This window comes from Cetorhinus maximus, chromosome 12, assembly GCF_964194155.1.
Source record: "Cetorhinus maximus chromosome 12, sCetMax3.hap1.1, whole genome shotgun sequence".
NCBI lineage: Eukaryota > Metazoa > Chordata > Chondrichthyes > Lamniformes > Cetorhinidae > Cetorhinus > Cetorhinus maximus.
In genome coordinates, this window is record NC_135890.1 from 23,656,951 (window position 1) to 23,680,247 (window position 23,297).

Here is a 23,297-nt window from a genome sequence, read left to right on the forward strand (position 1 = left end):
CCTGACCTGTGCCTTGTAGATGGTGGACAGGCTTTGGGGAGTCAGGTGGTGAGTTACTTGCCACAGGATTCGTAGCCTCTGACCTGCTCTTGTAGCCACAGTATTTATATGGCTAGTCCAGTTCAGTTTCTGGTCAATGGTAACCCCCCCCAGGATGTTGATAGTGGGGGATTCAGCGATGGTAATGCTATTGAATGTCATGGGGCGATAGTTAGATTCATTCTTGTTTGAGATGGTCATTGCCTGGCACTTGTGTGGTGCAAATGTTACTTGCCACTTATCAGGATATGGCCCAGATCCTGCTGCATTTGGACATGGACTGCTTCAGTATCTGAGGAGTTGCAAATGGAAAACATTGTGCAGTCATCAGCAGCGAACATCCTCACTTCTGACCTTGTGATGGAAGGAAGGTCATTGATGAAGCAGCTGAAGATGGTTGGGCCCTAGGACACTACCCTGAGGAACTCCTGCAGTGATATCCTGGAACTGAGATGATTGACCTCCAACAACCACAACCATCTTCCTTTGTGGTAGTTATGATTCCAACCAGCGGAGAGTTTTCTCCGATTCCCATTGACTCCAGTTTTGCTAGGGCTCCCTGATGCCACACACAGTCAAATGCTGCCTTGATGTCAAGGACAGTCACTCTCACCTCACTTCTAGAGTTCCACTCTTTTGTCCATTTTTGAACCAAGGCTGTAATGAGGTCAGGAGCTGAGTGAACCTGGCGGAACCCAAACTGAGCATCAGTGAGCAGGTTATTTCTAAGCAAGTGCTGCTTGATAGCACTGTTAATGACCCATTCCATCACTTTACTGATGATTGAGAACAGACTGATAGGGCAGTAATTGGTCGGGTTGGATTTGTCCTGCTTTTTGTGTGCAGGACGTACTTGGGCAATTTTCTGCATTGCTGGGTAGATGCCAGTATTGTAGCTGTACTGGAACAGCTTGGCTAGAGGCACGTCAAGTTCTGGTGCGCAAGTCTTCAGTACTATTGTCAGGGCCCATAGCCTTTGTTGTATCCAGTGCCTTCAGCTGTTTCCTGATATCACGTGGAGTGAATCGAATTGGCTGAAGACTGGCATCTGTGATGCTGGGGACATACGGAGGATGCCAAGATGGATCAGCACTTCTGTCTGAAAATTGTTGCAAATGCTTCAGCTTTATCTTTTGCACTGATTTGCTGGGCTTCCCCATCATTGAGGATGGGGATATTTGTGGAGCCGCCTCCTCCAGTGAGTTGTTTAATTGTCCACCACCACCCTGGATGTGGCAGGGCTGCAGAGCTTAGATCCGAGTAGTTTGTTGAGGAATTGCTTAGCTCTCTGTTGTTTGCTGCTTAATCTATTTGGCATGCAAGTAGTCCTGTGTTGTAGCTTCACCCGATTGACGCCTTGTTTTTAGATTTGCCTGGTGCTGCTTCTGGCATGCCCTCCTGCACTCTTCATTGTTAACTCAGATATAGTAAAATTGTGGAATCTTGTAGCTTTATTCTCTTAGTGAGTGACTAGGATTTCAAATTTAATCTACAACAAAAGTTACTGGTCCTGAATTGGATTCTAATAAAATTTGGGGTGGAGATGTGGGGAGGGGTCTCATCTGGGATCATAAAATTTTGCAATATTCATTAGTAACAGATCAGTAACACCTCTCCCTTTTAATAAATCGCATTTTATTTGAGCAGTAAACTGTGCAGCTTGGCTACACAGAGTGAAAAGAAGACACTGCTTCGTATGCTTCCCTTGAAGTAAAAGGAGGGGAAAAAGATTCACTTGCATTGCATTGAATCAGAAGGGAAATCAGGCTCCTTTAACATATTTTGATATGCCAATTCTGCCCTCACCCCATCCCAAAAGGTGCCAACTCCCACTATTATTATCTCAATGGGCAGGAACCCTGTGGCTCCACCCTCAGAGGCCCAATTTGAAACTGATTCATCAGAACATTCTATCCTGTACACAGTACCCAGCAGGAATTCCATCCCTAAAGGCTCATTTTCTCAGATCTTCCAATCCCAAATTGATTAAAAAAAAGTTTCAAACACACAGTGCAACTGAGTTCGAAGTTTACTGCAGTACTTATACAAAATTTAGGTTTGTACATTTTTTAAAATCTTGCACTTTATACAAATGTGTGATTTTCTGATGGCACACGCTATTATTCCTGAACATGGAGCACAATTCACGGCCATTCAAGTGAACCCCAATTCATGGCACATTTCTGGCTCCTCACCTTCCCACTCAGGACAGTGGAGCCAAGGAGGAGGTGGTTCTGAAAGAAAACTGAAATTTATTTTTTCTAAACATGAAATTGAAGACTTCTCGAAGCAGATGGGCTGACCCCAAAAAACTATTTCAAAAGGACAAGCCTCAAAGTTACACCTGTCACCAGGTCAGATGTGGCACTTGTTTGAAGAGATTTCCTACATCTTAAATCTGGTAAACCTCTCAGCAAGCAGAGAAAATAACAGCTTGACTGACTGGGAACACTTTTTCCTCAGAAGACTGAGTTTGTATGACAAAACTGTACAGGGTGCAGCCCAGTGAATTGTACTCCATGCTGTGTCATGAGGCACGATTTGTAATAAAGACAGTTTAGAGGTGCTGCACAGAACACATAAACATAAATAGAGAATAATCACAATCCAAGAATTGTTTTGGGGAGGGGTTGGGGGAGAGAGGGGTCGAGCCAGGGTGGGGCAGGCGGTTTCCACCAAAACACATTACTCATCAGTGCCTCTTGCTGTCGTACAAGCAAGGAGATATGGGCACAGCTCTCTCCAAGTATGGCCATGGGTAATGGATGTGAGGTTGAGCTTGCAGTTCCAGGACTGTGAAAGTTGAGTGAAGATTTATGGATTTTTTCATTTATTGGAGATGGATGGAGCCATGTATGTCCGGAACCGATCATGAGCTCTTAGTTTGCTCAACAGGGTGAGTTCCATCGTGTCAACCGATTCATACAGCCCGTCTTTCTGCCATATGTCCACCGTGTAGTCATTGGCCTGTAGAGGAAAGGGGACAGATCTCACTGTGAGCAGGCGAGAGACAGTAAATAATCCCAGCCCTGCAGCTAAACCCGCCACTATACACTGCACAACAGGCAGAGTCAGCGCTGAAGTAGTTCTGGCCGGATGAGGTGACAACTGGAGAAACTGAACTCACTAGGACAGCACTGAAATCACTGTCCACTCTCTGTACAGGGGCACATCCAAAAGCAAAGGTTATCAAAGGTAGACTCAATCCTCCACAAGAACCCAGCAAGTCAATGACTTCCAGCAGTGGAGGTAAATCAAGAGCGACTGAAACAAAAAAACTCAGGAACAGGGCATACCCAAGGGGACTGACCCATCCGTCCCATAGCAGCAATGAGATGATTGACAGGCAAACTCCTTGTACATCTCCAAAGAGTGGAGTAAAATCTGAAAAAGCTCAAGCTTCAAAGTTCTCACTCTCTGACAATGCAGCACTCTCTCAGGTCTACTCCTCCAAGAGTGCTGCAGCCCCTCAGTACTGCCCCTCTGATAGTGCAGCTTGGATTATATGTTCAAAAGTCCCTGTGTGAACACTTGACTTTCTGGTTCAAGGCAGGAGTGTTACCATTGAGCTAAGCTGATTCAAGAGAATCAATAAAATAACACATCTTGTACAGAGTGACAACTAATACAGACATTCATTGGCATTGTTCACCTAAAATGTAACTCATATCACTTCTCGGCCTTTTGGCTAAGATCACGTGTAGTATCTGTTCTTATCAGTTTAATATCTGATACGTCCCCTATCTGGGGACCATATATTAAATTGATTTTTGGAGCAGGGAGATGGAATAGGGGCTTGCTCCGTCCACTCCACGCATCGACCCGGTATTGCAGCATCTCTGGGAACGGTGCAATAAATAAATAAATAAATAAAATGTAACTCATGGGAAATTCTCACATCTAACCATTGTCAAGTCACAACATGTTTCTCAGTCTTTGTTCATCAAGTTACCTAAACCATTTACTTCAGCTGGGTCTGCGCCTCACATCTGCCTAGTTTATGAGATGTTCTCTGTTCCACCTCCCCTGCACTAAGCTTCCTTTCGATCGCAACATATTGCTGTGTTTGTTTGAAGCTCTTGGGCTCGTCTAATCCCATTACCCCTTGGAGAGCACACTCACCAGCTGTAGTGTGGCCAACATGTATCTACACACTTCAAATGCCTCCTTCCCAGCCACGATGCTCGCAAATGAACGTCTCTGTCTGATGGACTCAAATGCATCCATGATTCTAACCCCATAATCATGGATGTCGAAGGCAGCTCGCTCATCCTGCAGGAGATCAGAAACATTACAAGCAGGTTGGAACTGGTCAGAATGTGCAAAGGAAGGAGTTATAGAAGAGAATCATAGGGAACAGGAAGCCATTTGGCCCAACATGCATGTCCTAGCTCTTTTAAAGAGATATTCAATTAGACCCATTCCCCTGCAATTTCTCTCCTTACAAGTATTTATTAAATTTACTTCTGCCGCCATTTCAGACATTGCATTCCAGATTGTAACAATTTGTTGCATGAAAGCAATTCTCCTCTTTTGCCCCCTGGCTTTTTGATAATTATCTTAAGCCTGTGTTTTCTGTTTATATAGAATATACAGTACAGAAACAGACCAAAAAGTTCATGACAGCATTTATGCTGTACTCGAGCCTCTTCCCATCCTTCCTGTTCTAACTCGAAGAGCGTAATCCTCTATTTCCTTCTCCCTCATATGCTTATCGAGTCCCTTAAATGCACCTATATTCTTCACTTTAACTATTCTCTGGTGTAGCAAGTTCCACATTCTCACCACTCTCTGGGTAAAGGAGTCACTTCTGAATTCCCCATTTGATTTTTCTTGGTGACTACCTTATACTGATGGCCTCTAGTTTTGCTCATCCTCACAGATGAAACATTCTCTCTCTATTCATTTGACCAAAACCTTTTACAATTTTAAAGGCTTCTATTAAGTTACTCCTCAGCCTTCTCTTTTCATACTTTCCTGTTAGGTATAACCTCGCAGTTCTGGTACCATCCTTGTAAATCTTCTCTGTGCCCTCTCCAGTGCTTCTATATTCCTTTTTAAAAATATTGCAACTGGAGCTGTACACAGTACTCCAATTGTGGTCTCATCAAAGTTTAATACAAGTCAAGCATAACTTCTCTACTTTTCAATTCTATCCGTCTAGAAATAAAAACCTAGCGCTTGGTTTGCATTTGTTCCCGTTTTTTTCATGTTATCTCTGCAATGTTTAATTCCCAGTTTTAATTTTTCTGTAGCCATGTCTCAGTAATTCCTACTATATCTGGTTCCTCACAACATATTATTGCCTCCGGTTCCCCTATTTTATTATAGACACATTGGGTATTGTTGTACAGACAGTTAAACTAATTTTTAATAGTATTCACTCTCATTTTATTTTTTAACCATCTTTTTATACTTTTGTTCTATAACTCTTTATTCCCTGGTCATTTATGGTGTCCTTTAATTTAGTAAATTCTATAATCTCCTTTCCTGTTTCCATTATATTTAAGCTCATTTCATTTCTTGTACATACTCCACCCAAACCCACCCCCGACCCGCCTCCACTAAACCTGGTCATACTAGTTACCGACCCTCCAGCCAGCCCTTTGAAGAACAGCTACAATGGAAAAGAGAATAAGGTTTCAGAGAGGAAAACCTGCAGCAAATGGAAATCTGAAATAAAAGTTGAAAATGCTGCAAACACTCAGCAGCAGACTGAAGGTGGGCTCATATTTTCAATTTGGCCTGTCAGAAAGGCTAAGCAAACACCCAACATCACCACAATCCCCAGAATAATGCTCCCAACATTAAGTCCAACAAAATCACTCTTACCTGTTCCTCCAGCCTTGGACCAATCTTCTCCTCCCAGTCTCTCACACGGAGGGAGAGAGCTGTCTCCTGGGCGTACTGCTGGGAGTTAGCGATAAACAGCTCCTGGAATACAGGAATGGGTCAATCTGGAATAGCTTAATCCATCAACCAACGCGCTAGGCAGAACCGCCAAGAATTCAGAATCAGAGTGAACACTGGCCTCACTTACACCATAGAGTCTACAGAGTGTGCAAATAAGTTGGAACAACAAAAGCAGCATGTACTCCAGATAACACCAAGCCTCCCGTAGACAGGAGTATATTACCCCTTTATAGCCAATGACACTGTCCTGTATACAGGACTTAGCAAGAATGACATTACCCCTTTATTCCCAATAACACTGCCCTTGCACACTACAGTAAGTAGTAGATTAATCTTATACATCCAATAACACTGTCCTAGCACATTAGTGAGCAGTATATTCCCACTATAACACCACTGTTATATATTTAAAGAAAGGGTTTATTACCTCTTTATTCCAGATAACACTACTCTTGTCCATTACAGTAAGGAATATATTACACCTGATAATGCTGTTCTTGTACATTCATTTTTCATTTAGAAGTGTTGTGAACTGCGAGGAGAATGGTGTGGAACTTCAAGAGGATATAGGCAAATTGGTGGAGTGGGCAGATAAGTGGCAGATGAAGTTCAATGCAGAGAAGTGTGAGGTGATGCATTTTGGTAGGAAGAACATAGTCAATATAAAATAAGGGGTGAAATTTTGAAGGGGGTGCAGGAGCAGAAAGAACTGCGTGCATATGTGCATTGATCATTGAAGGTGGCAGGACAGGTGGAGAGAGCAGTTAATAAAGCATATAGTATCTAGGACTTTATTAATATGGGCATAGAGTACAAGAGCAGGAGGTTATGCTGAATTTATATAAGACACTCGTTAGACCTCAGCTGCAGTGTTGTGTACAGTTCTGGGTACCACATTATAGGAAGGATGTGAACACATTGGACAGAGTGCAGAGGAGGCTTACAAGAATTATCCCAGGCATGAGAAACTTCAGCTATGAGGATAGGTTGGAGATGCTGGGACTGTTCCCTTGGAGATAAGAAGGTTAAGAGGAGATTTGATAGAGATGTTCAAAATCATGAGGGGGTTGGACAGAGTAGTTAGGAGAAGCTGTTCCCGCTTGTAAAAGGACCAAGAACGAGAGGGCACAGATTTAAAGTGATTTGCAAAAGAAGCACATGTGACATGAGAAAAAACTTTTCCACACAACGAATGGTTCGGGTCTGGAATGCACTGCCTGGAAGTGTGGTGGAGGCAGGTTCAATCGAGGCATTCAAGAGGGCATTAGATGATTATTTGAATAGAAACAACGTGCAGGGGTACAGGGAAAAGGCAGGGTCATGGCACTAGGTCACAATGCTCATTTGGAAAGCCGGTGCAGACACCATGGGCCGAATGGCCTGCATCTGTGCCATTAAAATTCTGTGATTATCCTGTTATTCCAAATAACACTGTTCCCCCTGTAGACTACGGAATGAGGAGTCTTTTAACTGTCCTCTGAATTGGGCAAGCAAGCCTTTGAATTATATCAAACTGGTACAATGAATTTCAGTTCGGGAGAAGGTCTACCACCACTTTTCCAGGAAAACTAGGGATGGACAATAAATGCCAGCCTTGCCAGTGCTGCTCTCATTCCAAGAATGAATTGTAAGATGTGTAGGTACTGGATCTATACAGTGCATCACTACTGGAATCCATTGTGTGCTGAAAATGCTAGCACCCTGTGCAGTTCAAGTCCCTCAGAATCACAAGTCAAGGCTTCCAAGATTAGAACTGTTGGCTACACCAATACATGTATCACATACATGTATTAGTTCAGAACCCAGAAAGGACTGTCCTCCAAATATTTGTACTCATTTTAACTGTGATGTAGATTTTAAATATAGCTGAATATGAAAAACTTTTCCTGTACTGTAACTGAATAAAAAGGATGCAAAAACAAGACATATTTAATTAACAGCAGCTTTACATACCACATTCCTTCTAACAAGCTCTTCATAACTCACGCATCCTCCTTCTCCAGGAGGCTCTGCAATTACAGATGAAAAATTTAATTACCAACAGAAAAACAGCAGAAATCTGGAGTTAGGGGAGAAGGGTTTACCCAGAGCTAAAGGAGGAGTGGGGTATTAATCAGAGTTACAGGGGTGGGGTTTATCCATAATTAGAGGAAGGACAATTACCCAGATTCGGGGGGCTGTGGTTGTCCTGAGGTGCATCAACTTCTTGATCCAAATTAATGTCATAATCATCTAAAATAAAATAAACACAGATTAGAAACATTTTCCTGCTGCTCACAATGTTTTACTCAGTAATGCTAATTTAATTTGTCAAAGAGCAGGCAAACTCAATCTTTATACAATCCATTCATAATTCACTGGATGTCAGTCACGTGACGTAGGTTCATGAACCTGACTCAAACCAGAGAACAATACCATTGGGATCAGTTCCATAAGCATCAGCTCCCACTCACTGCTTCTAGCACAAGAGTGCAGCCAGAATATTTCAATCAAACCTTTTATCAATCATTTGTCTCAACCATGCTTTTATAATTGAACACATTCACTCTCTCCCCCTCCTCAACCCGACCAAATGATCACCACATATGACACAAATAAAAACTCTTACTGGGATCAGTGTCTATAGTTTTTATCTGGTTTGTCACTTCAGAGATTACATGGTTTTGGGTGGAATGAGGAGCGTATATATTATCATACGTGAGATATTGCAATATATATTTTTTAAAAACTCTTTAATGAGATGTGGGTGTCATTAGCCAGCCAGTAATCATTGCCCATCCCTAATTGCACTCAAGAAAGTGGGAGTGAGCTGCCTGCTTGAACCACTGCAGTCCTTCTGGAGTAGGAACATCTACAATGCTGTTAGAAGGGAGTTGTGTGGGATAGGAAGGATGGACCCAATGGTCTTTACCTGTCTATCATTGTTCGTATGACCCCAGAACAATTAAGACTGTGACCGGGAACAGAAACATTGCTCATTTTCTCCCGCCTCTTGTCCAAAGCCAATCTGCCTGAACTGCAGTGTCCCAAATAAGATCATACGCCAGAAATCCTTCCCGGATTATGTGAGTCTGGGTATTTCAGTGCTATACCAGAAACCACTGCTGAATTATTCAGATATGGGTATCTTGACTAGACTTGAGCAATCAGAATAGCCCGCTCCACACCTTTAAGGGAAGTGGCTTATCTATCCCAAGTCTCAGGTGCTGGACACCTAGTTGTCAGAGACGCTGCAGTAGAATTGTGGCCAATTACAGCCTCAATTCATCAGAGTTTAAAACTTCTCACTCCCGTTTTCTTTTCGTACTACCTGTAAATTAAAGGAGAATCCCGTTCATTTTATTTAGGGCACTAACTACCGCTAACCAGAAGTAACTGCAGAGTATTTCTGATTTGTACTTTCTTCCCACACAATTAATTTGTATTTGGAATTCTAGCAAGTCACAGATTTGCACCCAACTCCTGGCAGATTATTGAAGTTCTGTTTCTGCCACCTTTCTGAGGCCGAGTGGGGGAGGAAATTAATCCCACCTCCTACACAAATAAGTTATGTAAATAAGACAAATGGTGAACATCAAAATATGAAATGATTGTTCTGAAACCCCATGAGTGGGCTGAATGCCATTCTGTGGAATATTAAGATGTAGTTGTGCAGTTGGAGGGTTACCTGCAGGATAATGAGGCTGAACAGGACCAGCAGGCATTGTTCTGGGCACCACCCTTACACATTAACTAGGCTGATCGCAGTCTAACTCTCACACAAAAAGCTGATGCTAGTCATAAGGAACCATGCATGAGGGGCAGTATAACCTACACCTGCTTGTATTTATGTGCTTATTAAACGCAACATCCAATCATTGTTAAATGTTTTCAGTGACAGCACTTTCTGAATATTCATGTTTGTGGCAGAGTCCTGCTGTGAAAGGTAACGGATACTGCACATTTGACACCTTCTCCCCACCATACAGAGTGAAGTGTTTTATCCCTTCACACACTACAACCAGGGCGTATTACCCCTATACTCTAGATAAGATTCTCCCCATGTTCAGTACAGGAGTATATGAATCCTTTACATGAGAAGTGCTTATATAAATTGGGCCAAGGGGGTAACATGATTTGTTGGGATGCTAAAGAATCTAGATAGCATTGACCATGACAAAGCGTTTCAGCTTGACCAGAATAGTAGAGGGCTTGGTCTCCACCTGGAGGGGTAAATTCCAAACTAATCTGTGGAAAGAATATTTCAGGAACGCATGTTTAATCTATAGATTAGATTGGAAGGTAGCAAATGTAACCCCATTATTCAAGAAAGGATGGAGAAAGAAAAAAGGGAACTACAGACCTGTTAGCTCGAGATTAGTAGTAAGGAAAATGCTAGAATCTATTATAAATGATGTGATAACTGGACACTTAGAAAATAATGGGAAGATTAGGCAGAGTCAACATGGATTTATGAAAGGAAAATCATGTTTGACAAACCTGTTGGGAGTTTGTTTGAGGTTGTAACTAGCAGAATAGATAAAGGGAAACCAGTGGATGTGGCACATTTGGATTTTCGGCAGGCTTTCGATAAGGTCCCAGGCGATTAGTAAACAAAATTGGAGCATATGGGATTGGGGGCAATATACTGGCATGGATTGAGAATTGGTTAACGGACAGAAAACAGAGTAGGAATAAATGGGTCATTCTCAGGTTGGCAGGCTATGACTAGTGGGGTATGACAGGATCAGTGCTTGGGCCCCAGTTATTCACATTCTATATCAGCTATCCAGTTTGATAGGAAGAAAACAGAAATGCAGAGTATTTCTTAATTGGTGAGAGATTTTAAGTGTTGATTCCAAAGGGACCTGGGTGTCCTTGTCCATGATTCACTGAAATCTAACACACAGGTGCAGTAAGCAATTATGAAGGCAAATAGTATGTTGGCCTTTGTCGCAAGAGAATTTGACTACAGAAGTAAAGTAGTCTTGCTGAAACTGTATAGAGCCTTGGTGAGACTGCACTTGGAGTAGTGTGTACAGTTTTGTTCTTCTTACCTAAGGAGGGATATAAGTGCAACAAAGGTTCACCAGACCGATCCCTGGGATGGCAGAATTGTCCTATGAGGATAGATTGAGGGGACTAGGACTATATTCTCCAGAGTTTAGAAGAACGAGCGGTGATCTCATTGAAGCATACAAAATTCTTATAGGGCTCAAAGGATGTTTCCCCTGGCTGGGGGCGGGTGGGTGGGGGGTTTGCGGCCAGGCTGGGAGAGGGGGCTTCTAGAACCAGGGGACAGTCTCTGGATAAGAGGTAGGCCATTTAGGATTGAAATGAGCAGGAATTTCTTCACTCAGAGGGTGGTGAATCTTTGGAATTCTCTACCGCAGAGGGCTCAGTCACTGTGTATACTCAAGACAGAGATTGATAGATTTCTGGATATTAAAGATATCAAGGGATATGGGTATAGTGCGGGAAAATGCTGTTGAGGTAGATTAGCCATGATCTAGTCGAATGACAGAGCATGCTCAAGGGGCCAAATGGCCAACTCCTGCTTCTATTTCCTAAGTTCCTAGAACAGGCTTACTTGGAAGAAGATGGAAGCAGTTGGTCAGTTGATCCTTCAAGGGGTCATTGACCTGAAACATTAGCCCTGTTTCTCTCCACAGATGCTGCTTGACCAGCTGAGTATTTCCAAATTTCCTGTTTTTATATGGTAAATGGTGTACCTGTGCCAGTGGATTTGGTGCATCACTCTAGCACACACCCCATTACCATTCATTCCGTAAAACTACTGAAACCCACCAATACGGACTGGTTGAGCTTAAGAGGGTTTTGGATATGGCCCAAGCACAACTTCCAGTCAGAGTCCCAGATTATAGGAACAGCACCTCATCTTCCGACTAGGCACTTTACAGCCTTCCGGGCTGAATATTGAATTCAACAACTTTAGATCTTAAACTCCCTCCCCCATCCCTTCCCCCTCCCTTTTGTTTTTTCCAATAATTTATATAGGTTTTTCTTTTCCCACCTATTTCCATTATTTTTAAATCTATAACTATAATACCCTGTCAGTCTTTCCACCCCATCCCCACTAGAGCTGTACTTTGACTTTCCTGCCATCCATTCTTAATTAGCACATTCTCTTAGATAATATCACCACCTTTAACACCTCCCTGTTCCTTTGTCTGTAACATCTTTTGATTATCTGCTCCTATCACTGCTTGCTTGTCCCTACAACCACCACCCCCCCCACCCCAAACTTCTCTCCCCCACCCCCGACCTTAAACCAGCTTATATTTCACCCCTCTCCTAACTTCACTCAGTTCTGCTGAAGGGTCATGAGGACTCGAAACGTCAACTCTTTTCTTCTCCGCCGATGCTGCCAGACCTGCTGAGTTTTTCCAGGTAATTCTGTTTTTGTCCCAGATTATAACTCCATTCCAAGAGAACAGAACTAGCAGCAGAATGCCAGAGATATCGAGGTTGTGTGAGAGTCCAATGCCAGAATCCAGGAAGGACTCAATTCTGAGGAAGGGGAGATTATCACCTGATGGTCAGCTCCCAGGAGCTTCTGCATTTGTTGCAGGAGGGGAACCATCTCTGGGGTTGAAATATATGCCAAGTGTAGAATGTATGAAATATCTTTTCTTTCATTACCTTCCACTCCATCATTATCCAGATGGTCTTCAGCTCTCTCCTGCAAGTCATTTAATTCTTCTTCCATGTTTCCTGCTTCTATCTCTAACTCCTCTATTTCCCGCCCACGCAGAGCAATCTGCGGAAGAAAGGTTCATTAGCATAATCAAATACACAAACAGCAGGAGTTCTGACAGAAACCAGAATACATCAGCGAACACAGCATCTGAATCAGACTCCATATTTATCAACTCCCCTTCAGACTTTCTGTGTACAAGCCACCTCAACTGGTCATTTATATACCACAAAATCATGCTGGTGACCTCTCAATTTTAGATTAGTGAGTCAAGGGCAAACTTCACCTCTCTGTAACATATTACAGCATCTCCATATTCAGTGCCCCAAGACAACTGCACGTGTGCGCACATACACCCAACACCCACACAGAGCCTACAGCCTAACACACACACTAATTTGGCCTTTCATCTCTTCAATAATACAGCAAGAATTAATTATTCCTCACGCTCCACTTAAAATAGAATTGGAATTTACAGCACAGGAGGCCATTCTGCCCATGCCAGTGTGAGCCTCACTTTTCCATTCCCTAGCCAATTCCCAATTAAATGGATGTAACTCTATATAAATACTCTAATCCCCTCCTCAAAAGCCCCTTGTAGTGAATCATTCAGTGTAATAACCCTCTATGAAAACCTAACTTCCATCTTCACTCTAACCTTCAACCTGTGCCCCTAGTTTCTGATTCACTGACCTGTGGGGATGATCTTTCTTAAACATGGCATTTCCAGAACTGTTCACTGGATATTGATCAGGAGTAGGAGTCCTGGCTGATTTTTCTCCTTCCCATGTTAGTTTCAGATTGTGGTGCCCCTACTGCCAGCTGAGGACAGAAAATTTAGAACAAGACTTGGCTGTATGGCTCACTCCCGCCCTGATCCAGTCAGAACTCCTGTAATTAATATTTCTCAATTTGTACAGATGTGGTTCTTGATTAAAATTGATGAACACACTGTTAGAGAGTCCATAATCTGCTGGCCTTTCCCTCCCCAACTCACAGCTCTAGCCAAACACTCACCATCCTTTGCTGATGTTTCCTCTGTGCTCCGAGTCTCTCCTTCATGTGATGCCAGTACAGAATCTCCATATCTGCAAAGGAAAGACGCCATTTTAAAAGTCAGTCAGCAGCACTGTGGGTGTACCTACACCACATGGACTGCAGCAGTTCAAGAAGGCAGCTCACCATCACTTTCTCAAAGACAATTAGGGATGGGTAATAAATGCTGGCCTAGCCAGCGACGCCCGCATCCCGTAAATGAATAATTTTTAAAAATCACACAAACAAGCTAAACTCTCAAAATGACAGCCCCCACAAAAAACAGTTATTTACTTGGTGATGCCCCTCCTCACCACCAGCCACCCCACTGACAGACTTGTCTTGCCTTGAGGATCCACTGACAGAGTGCCCCTGCAGAGGAGAGAGAGTAATGGGAGGAGGGGGGGAAGACAGAGATGGGGAAGACCACCTTCTTAAACCCCTCTCCATGACCCCTCAATCCTCATCTCCAACTACAAGCTGGAGGAGCTCATGGATTTCTTTGTCACAAAGATGAAATCCATTGCTCAGCTGCCTCTGCTGTTTTCTACCCTCCTTCAAGCCCACCGAACTAAACTTCCTCTAAGGTTACCCCCTGAATTTGCATCTTTCTCTAGTTTCTCTCCTACATTCCATCCTTCCCTCCCAGAGTCCATCTTGTCCATGAGACCCAGCTCCTGCTCCCTCAATCCTATTCCGAACAAACTACTGATCACCCACAACTTCCCTTTCTGGCCACCAGGTTAGGTGGTATTGTTATAGTCCCCACTCCTCAGGTGCTATCCCCCATCATAACACCCTCCTCAAAAAACACACCCCTGCCAACAAACCTTCTAAATTTTGTCTTGTAATGCATGGTCGATTCGTTTAAGTGCGTGGGCCCTTTAAATTGTTTTGCACGACCGCATGTTTGGTATATTAAAGCTTGTGTGCGGGAGCTTTTGGGTTGCTGCATGACCAAGAGGGAACACTGCCCATGGCTCTTCTGTCCTTGCAAAGTACCACCCAATCTCCAACCTCCCTTTCCTCTCCAATATCCTTAAACATGTTGTCATTTCCCACATCATGATGATTTTTACCACAATTCTATGTTTGAACCCGTCCAATCTAATTTACATCCATGCCACAACAGTGAAACAGTCTTTACCAAAGTCACAAATGGCATCCTATGTGGCTGTGGTAAATTATCCTTCCTCATCCTTCTCAATCTGTCTTATCTATGTGGTTGACCACACCACCCACTTCCATCATCCAACAGGTGGGTGCAACTGCGTTCACCTGCTTCCATTCTCAGCTATCTGGTAGTTGTCAAAGAATCTCAAGCAATGGTTTCTCTTCCTACTCCCACATCATTACATTTGAAGTTCCCCAAGGATCTATACTTATCCCTCCCCTACTTCTTATCTACATACTACTTCTTGATCACATTGTCCAAACACAAAAACTCAGGTTCCACATGTAGGCTGACGACAATTATCTCTACCTCACAATCACCTCTCAACTCCTCCACTGTCTTTGAATTGACACACTGCTTGTCCAACATCCAATCCTGGCTGAGCAGAAATTTTCTCTACTTAAAGCCATTGTCTCTCGTCCCCTCCGCAAACTCCATTCCTTAGCCGCTGATTCTACCCTCTCCTTGGTCAGTATCTCAGACTGAACTAGACTTCCTACGGAAGGACACAGGCCAGGTGATTGTTGAAGGACTAAGTAACCTGAAGAGGCAATAGTTTCCTCAGAGAAACAGTAGGATTCGGACAGAATATGGGTAGTACTCACATTACAACCAATTCACCCCAGCTCTTATATTCAGTAATGTCAGAGAAAACTTTCTAAACGGGCCCATTGATGCATGAATCTAGACTGACTCCAGATGCCCAGCACTGCCTCTCACCTGCAAATGTTGGACCCTTTCTCCTACTCTTCACATCACTCTGTCCACCGTAATCTAGAGAGAAAAAGAGTACATGAGATGAGACAGAGGTGATGTAGAACATGATACACAATTTAATAGCAATGAACGTCACAGTATATTACACTCTAATGGTGAGCCATGGAGTACAAGAATGCACCTGTGATGAATGACAGGCGATCCAGAGCCGTGTAGTGTTCCCCACACTCGGACACAGTGCAAACTTCACGGATTCAGTGAACACAGGGTAAGTAGCTACTCACATGTCGCAGAGAACCACTTCCCAAACTCCTTCAATTTCATACAGGTTTTCCGTTTCCGCTTGCTTCCTATGACTTCGACACACGGTGGGATGACAAAGTGTTTCCCTGAAAAATACAAAGTTGCAGCGCTAGGTCGAAGACCAGAACAAAGCAACAAGGGGAATAAATCACCCAAACAACTCATCACAACCAGACAGTCACTCCCTCCATGATTCAATGGTTTGTCAGATGGTCAGTGTGCTGTACAGGGTTTGTTGGGTGGTTAGTGGGCTGAACAAGGTTTGTTGGTTGGTACGTGAATCAGTGGGTCTACTGGTTTGGTAGGGCAGTCACTGTGTTACTAGGCTATGCAGGCCAGAATTTCAGACCAGAACTCCAACCTGTACTGAGATAGGTGACACCAGGCATGGCTGTTGGCCTTTATACAAAATGGGTCAGAGGCAGAGGAGAGGCATAAAAATTCTTAGTCAGGAACAGCAGGATATTCAGCTTTACCATTCAATTTAGACCACAGCTGATCTGCACATCAACTCCATTTACTCGCCTCTGGTCTATATCCACAGTACCTTTGGCTAATATCTAACAATCTAGGTAATGAAACTTCAATTGTCCCCAGCATCCAGAACCTTTTGGTGGGAAAATTCCAGATTTCCACTATCCTGTGTGTGTAAAAAGTGCTTCCTGGCATCATCCTTGAACCTGAATCACCCTTGAACCTGGCTCTAATTTTGAGACTGTGGCCTGCTTCCAATCACTGCACAGCAGAGTTATAGTGCAAACTGCGACATTCACCCTGCTGCCCTGTTCACCATTCTGCCAATTTGGGCAGCAGTTGATATTTATTAAAAAAGGGTAATTAAGGTACAGGGTTAACAACAGCAGTGCTAAAATCTCCACCATTATCATGATCATGGTGTTCTTTGAAGTAGGTATCAACAATTGGGGGGTGGGGATACAAAGAATGATGGAACAATCGCAAAGGCCCTCAATAATCAGACAGCTGTCAGTCAGTAAACCCGCTCCCAGTTTGTTCCTTGACAGGGCCTTCAATATTCTCTGTTGAATCTAAGAAACGTTGCTTGAGTTTATGTTTTCATGCCTGGGTTTCCTTCCTCTCAGCATAATTCTGGCATAACAGAGATAGAAGCTAGATATATTCAACAAGTCACCTTTCTTAAATGGCTTGTCTTGAGTGGCTTCAAAAGGGTCCAGGCTCCTCCAGGGGTCGAGCACTTCCTACAGTACAAACAAGCAACAATGGAATCAGTGAGTGAACTTGCACTTACATTGGTGTATTTAATGTGGTAGCATTTAATAGACATGGCAGCTATTTGTACACAGCAAGATCCATAAACAGCAATGAGATACATGACCAAATTAACTGGTTTTGGTGTTGATTGAAGGATAAAGACAGCACATCCAACAATGCAGCACATCCCCATAGCCACTGCAGCACTCCATAAGCACTAGCCCTCCTGTGCAGCAGTCCTTCAGCAATGTCCCGGAACATCAGTCTGAATTACGTGCTCAAGTCCACCACGCTCCCCCTGCTCCACTCTCCGAACATCTCACCCAACGTCTATTTTGGTTAAACTCTGCAACAACCTTCTTTGCTGTTTCAAATCACTAATCTACTACTGCATAGAAGGCCCCACCAACTGATCTATCTTCACCATTTGCCTCCATACTTTCCTCCAAAATGCCTCCACACTCACCCTGGGCATAGAGAGGATGGGGCAGCAGCTGCCAGAAAAAGCAATGAATTCTTAAAAACTTTCCACCTTTATTGTAAATGAGTCAGCTTTCTGAAATTGAGCTCATGACAGAGAACTTTGTATTCTCAGGATAGGTGATTAGCGACAAATGACTCCCTCCAAAACACACACACATTGATCTAAGAAGGGTTCAAGAACCCTCTGGGGGTGTTGTGCACAAATCTTTGAAAATGGCAGGACAGGTTAACAGAGCAGTTAATAATGTTTATTGGGATCCTAAGTTTTATAAACAGAGGCATCAAGTATAAAAGCCAAGAAGTTATGTTAAACCTTTATAAAACATCGATTTGGCCCCAGCTGAAATTGTATCCAATTCTGGGTACCACATTTTATGAAGAACATGAAAGCTGTGGACATAGTACTGAAGAGGTTTACTAGAATGGTTCCAGGGTAAAGGATTATCTTTCTCTCCACCATCAATGCACAATGATAGCAGTGTGTACCATCTACAAGATGCACTGCAGGAACTCACCAAAACTCCTTAGACAGTACCTTCCAAACCCACAATTGCTACCATCTAGAAGGACAAAGGCAGCAGACACATGGGAACACCACCACCTGGAAGTTCCCCGCCAGCCACACACCATCCTGACTTGGGAGTATATCACCATTCCTTCACTGTTACTGGGTCAAAATCCTGGAACTCCCTTCCTAACAGCACTGTGTGTATCTACACCACATGGACTGCAGCAGTTCAAGAAAGCAGCTCTCCACCACCTTCTTTAGGGCAATTAGGGATGGGCAATAAATGCTGGCCTGGCCATCGATGCCCACATCCCATGAGTGAGTAAAAAGAATTCTACATAGGCTGGAAAAGCTTGAGTTGTTCTTTTTAGAATAGAGAAGGCCGATGGAGGTGTTAAAAACCACAAGGGTTTTAGATAGAGTAAATAAAGAGAAACTGCTTCCAGATGTTGACTTGCCTTTCACCAGATGGCAAAGATTTAAGGTGATTGGAAGAAGAACTAGAAGCGGCATGAGGAAATGAATGGTTAGGATTTGGACATCGCTGCCTGATAGGAGAGTGGAAACAGATTCAACAGTAGCCTTCAAAAGGAAATTGGGGAAAAATTTGCAGGGACATAGGGGAAAGAGTGGGTGAATGGGACTAACTGGATTGCTCTTTGAAAGAGCTGTGAACGCTAGATGGGCCAAACAGCCATCTTCTATGCCATACTGTCCTATGATTACAATTCACATTACCGCGGTAAACCCGACACACAGTCTTGCCCTTATTAGTACTGCTGACCACACTTTCAGTCACTTTGCTGATGATCAAGCGTGGACTGTTGGGATGATAACTGTCTGGAATGGATTTGTCCTGCTTTTTGTGGAAAGAACATGCCTGGGCAATTTTCAATATGGCCAGATAGATGCAGTGTTACAGCTGTACTGAAACACCTTGGCTAGAGGCGCGTCTAAATCCACAGCACAAGTCTTCAGCACCACAGCCAAAATGTTGTCAGAGCTCATAGCCTTTGCTGCATGCAGTGCATTCAGCTGTTTCTTGATATTACGTGGAGTGAATCAACTGGATGAAGACTGGCATGTGATGATGGGGACCTCAGGAGCAGGCCAACATTGATATCTGCTCTGCACTTTTGGCTGAAGGCTGCATATGCTCCAAACTTAAATTTTTGAACTGATGGGCTCTGCCATTGTTGAGGATGGGGATACTCACCTCCTGACTGTTTAATTGTTTTATTATCCACCACTATTCACAACTGAATGTGGCTTTGAATTGCTCAGTACATTGTGGGATCGTTTAGCTTTGTTTATAGCATGCAGCTTAGCATACATCTAGTCCTGAGTGCACCAAGTTGACACCTAATCACTCAGTGCACCTCGTGCTGCTCTTGGCATGCTCTCCTACACTCCTCACTGAACTGGCTGATGATAATGGTAGGGTGAGGGATACACCAAGTCATGAGTTTACATATAGGGGTGGAATACAATTTTGCTGCTGTTGATGGCCCACAGCACCTCATGGATGTTTAGTTTTAAGCTGCTCTGTTCTGAGTCTATTCCATTTATCACAGTGGTAGTGCCACCCAACATGGCAATTACCTTCAGTGTGAAAACAGGACTTTGTCTCCACAGAACATCAGTCCTACCAACACTGTCATGGACAGATGTATCTGCAACAGATAGATATGAGAGGTCAAGGTCAATAGGTTTTACCCTCATGTTGGTTGACTCAACACCTGACATAGGCCTGGTCTCATAGCTATCCCCGTCAAGACTCAACCAGCTCAGTCAGTGGTGGTGCTACCAAACCATTCTTGGTGAAGGACACTGAAGACCCCAGAGTACATTCTGTGCCCTTGCTACCCTCAGTGTTTTTTCCAAGTGCTGTCCAACATAGATGATACTGATTTAATCAGCTGGGAGAGAGAGTTCAGTGGCAATCAGCAAGAGGTCTCTCCAGTAAAGAGAGTGGCTGAAAACAAAAAGGTTTGAAAATTTGTGTGACAAGGAGTAATTATAGCACTTTTTATGATCTGTAGTGAAATGCAAATGCTTCTAGGCCACTTCCAATAGGTGGAATTATTAGACTCAAATGGATAGAAACATTATTTTCCTTCTATTACTATCAAGGCTGTGGACCAACGCATTTGTAGATCACCAAAGTGGCCTCAGCATTTCAGCATTCAGTGCAGTTAATATGGACTTGTGTGATACACAAAGTGATGGTGTAGTAGTATTTTCGCTGGACTAGTAATCCAGAGAACCAGGGTAATGCTCTGGAGACCCGGGTTCAAATCTTGCCATGGTGGAATTTGAATTCAACAAAAATCTGGAATTAAAAGTCTAATGATGACCATGGAACCATTGTTGATTGTTATAAAAACCCATCTGGTTGACTAATGTCCCTTCAGGGAAGGAAATCTGTCATCCTTACCTGGTGTGGCCTACACGTGATGTGGTTGACTCTTAAATGCCCTCTGAAATGGCAATGGCAAGCCACTCAGTTGGAACAAACTGCTACTAAGTCACAAAAAAAAATGAAACCGGACAGGCCACCTGGCATCGACCTAGGCACCGGAAATGACAATGGCAATCTCAGCCCTGTCGACCCTGCAAGGCCCTCCTTACCAACATCTGGGGGCTAGCACCAAAATTGGGAGAGCTATTACACAGACTAGTCAAGCAACAGCCTGACATAGCCATCCTCACGGAATCATACCTGACAGATAATGTCCCAGACACCACCATAACCATGTCCTGTCCCACTGGCTGGACAGACCCAGTCCTAAATGACATAGCTGCTAGGCTGGGTCTGCGGCAGGTGGTGAGGGAACCAACAAGAGGGAAAAACATACTCAACCTCATCCTCACCAACCTACCTGCCGCAGGTGTATCTGTCCATGATAGTATCGGTAGGCATGACCACTGCACAGTCCTTGTGAAGCCGAAGTATTGCCTTCACGCCCTCCATCATGTTGTGTGGCATTACCGCCATTCTAAATGGGACAGATTTTGAACAGATCTAGCAACACAATAGTAACCTCATGGCCTGGCATATCCCGCACTCTACCATTACCATCAAGTCAGGGGATCAAACCTGGTTCAATGAAGAGTGCAGGAGGGCATGCCAGGAGCAACACCAGCCATACCTAAAAATGAGGCGTCAACCTGGTGAAGCTATAACACAGGGCTACGTGCGTGCCAAACAGGGTAAGCAGCAACTGATAGACAGGGCTAAGTGATCCCACAACCAACGGATCAGATATAAGCTATGCAGTCCTGCCACATCCAGTCATGAATGGTGGTGGACAATTAAACAACTCACTGGAGGAGGAGGCTCTACGAATATCCCCATCCTCAATCTTGGAGGAGCCCAGCACATCAGTGCAAAAGTTAAGGTTGAAGCATTTGCTACAATCTTCAGCCAGAAGTGCCGAGTGGATGATCCATTTCGGCCTCCTCCAGAGGTCCCCAGCATCACAGATGCCAGTCTTTAGCCAATTCTATTCACTCCACGTGGTATCAAGAAATGGTTGAAGGCACTGGATACTGCTAAGGCTATGGGCCCTGACAACATTCCAGCAATAGTTCTGAAGATTTGTGCTCCAGAATTTGCCGCGCCCCTAGCCAAGCTGTTCCAATACAGCTACAACACTGACATCCACCCGGCTGTGATAAATTGTCCAGGTTTGTCCTGTACACAAAAAGCAAGACAAATCCAACCCTGCCAATTACCGTCCCATCAGTCTACTTTCCATCATCAGTAAAGCAACGGAAGGGGTCATCAACAGAGTTATCAAGCGGCACTTGCTTAGCAATAACCTGCTCACTGACACCCAGTTTGGGTTCCACCAGGGTCACTCAGCTCCTGCCCTCATTACAGCCTTGGTTCAAACATGTACAAAAGAGCTGAACTCCCGAGGCGAGGTGACAGTGATTGCCCTTGACATCAAGGCAGCATTTGACCGAATGTGGCATCAAGGAGCCCTAGCAAAACTTGAGTCAGCAGGAGTCTGGGAGAAAACTCTCCGCTGGTTAGAGTCATACCTATCAGAAAGAAAGATGGTTGTGGTTGTTGGAGGTAGGTCTTCTCAGCTCCAGGATATCACCGCAGGAGTTCCTCAGGCTATTATCCTCGGCCCAACCATCTTCAGCTGCTTTATCAATGACCTGCCTTTCATCATAAGGTGAGAAGTGGGGGTATTTGCTGATGATTGCACAATGTTCAGCGCTATTTGCGACTCCTCAGATACTGAAGCAGTTCAGGTCCAAATGCAGCAAGACATGGACAATATCCAGGCTTGGGCTGACAAGTGGCAAGTAACATTCGCGTCACACAAGTGCCAAGCAATGACTATCTCCAACAAGAGAGAATCCAACCATCACCCTTTGATGTTCAATGGCATTATCATCACTGAATCCCCCACTATCAACATCCTGGGGGGTACTGAACTGGCCATGCCATATAAATACTGTGACTACAAGAGCAGGTCAGAGGCTAGGAATCACGTGACAAGTAACTCACCTCCTGACTCCCCGAAGCCTGACCACCATCTACAAGGCAAAAGTCAGAAGTGTGATGGAATACTCCCCACTTGCCTGGATGAGTGCAGCGTCCACAACACTCAAGAAGCTTGACACCATGCAGGACAAAGCAGCCTGCTTGATTGGCACCACATCCACAAACATTCACTCCCTCCACCACCGACGCACAGTAACAGCAGTGTGTACCATCTAAAAGATGCACTGCAGAAGCTCACCAAGGCTCCTTCGACAGCACTTTCCAAACTCACGACCACTACCATCTAGAAGGACAAGGGCAGCAGATAATTGGGAACACCACCATCTGGAAGTTCCCCTCCAAGTCACTCACCAACCTGACTTGGAAATATATCGGTGTTCCTTCATTGTCGCTGGGTCAAAATCCTGGAGCTCCCTTCCTAACAGCACTGTGGGTGTACCTACATCACATGGACTGCAGTGATTCAAAAAGGCAGCTCACCACCACCTTCTCAAGGGCAACAAGGGAAGGGCAATAAATGCTGGCCCAGCCAACAAAGCCCATATCCCATGAATGAATTTAAAAAATGAACTAACAACAGAACATGACTTTGCTGGTTTATGTACATGCAAAGCAAAGCAAAGGACTACAGCAGTGCTTCACAAACTATTTTCCAATGTAACCCCATTTTAAC

General features: G+C 44.0%; 1 protein-coding gene and 1 non-coding gene across 2 annotated transcripts in view; one reads left to right on the forward strand and one right to left on the reverse strand.

Annotated features, from left to right (window-relative positions):
* Positions 1-2,050: 2,050 nt before the first annotated feature.
* Positions 2,051-23,297, reverse strand: part of ncaph2 (non-SMC condensin II complex, subunit H2) — a 42,129-nt gene continuing 20,882 nt past the window's right edge. The window contains exons 12-21 of the mRNA XM_078553155.1: positions 17,029-17,095; positions 15,860-15,964; positions 15,579-15,632; positions 13,667-13,737; positions 12,595-12,712; positions 8,116-8,184; positions 7,906-7,961; positions 5,872-5,973; positions 4,162-4,311; positions 2,051-3,006 (exon numbers count right to left, since the gene is read on the reverse strand). Of these exons, the coding sequence (XP_078409281.1) occupies positions 2,866-3,006; positions 4,162-4,311; positions 5,872-5,973; positions 7,906-7,961; positions 8,116-8,184; positions 12,595-12,712; positions 13,667-13,737; positions 15,579-15,632; positions 15,860-15,964; positions 17,029-17,095 (933 nt within the window). The 3' untranslated portion in view covers positions 2,051-2,865. The remainder of the gene's footprint in view (positions 3,007-4,161; positions 4,312-5,871; positions 5,974-7,905; positions 7,962-8,115; positions 8,185-12,594; positions 12,713-13,666; positions 13,738-15,578; positions 15,633-15,859; positions 15,965-17,028; positions 17,096-23,297) is intronic.
* On the forward strand, positions 3,708-3,898 carry LOC144688164 (U2 spliceosomal RNA). Its single transcript, XR_013578363.1, has one exon. It is a non-coding gene; the product is annotated as a U2 spliceosomal RNA (small nuclear RNA).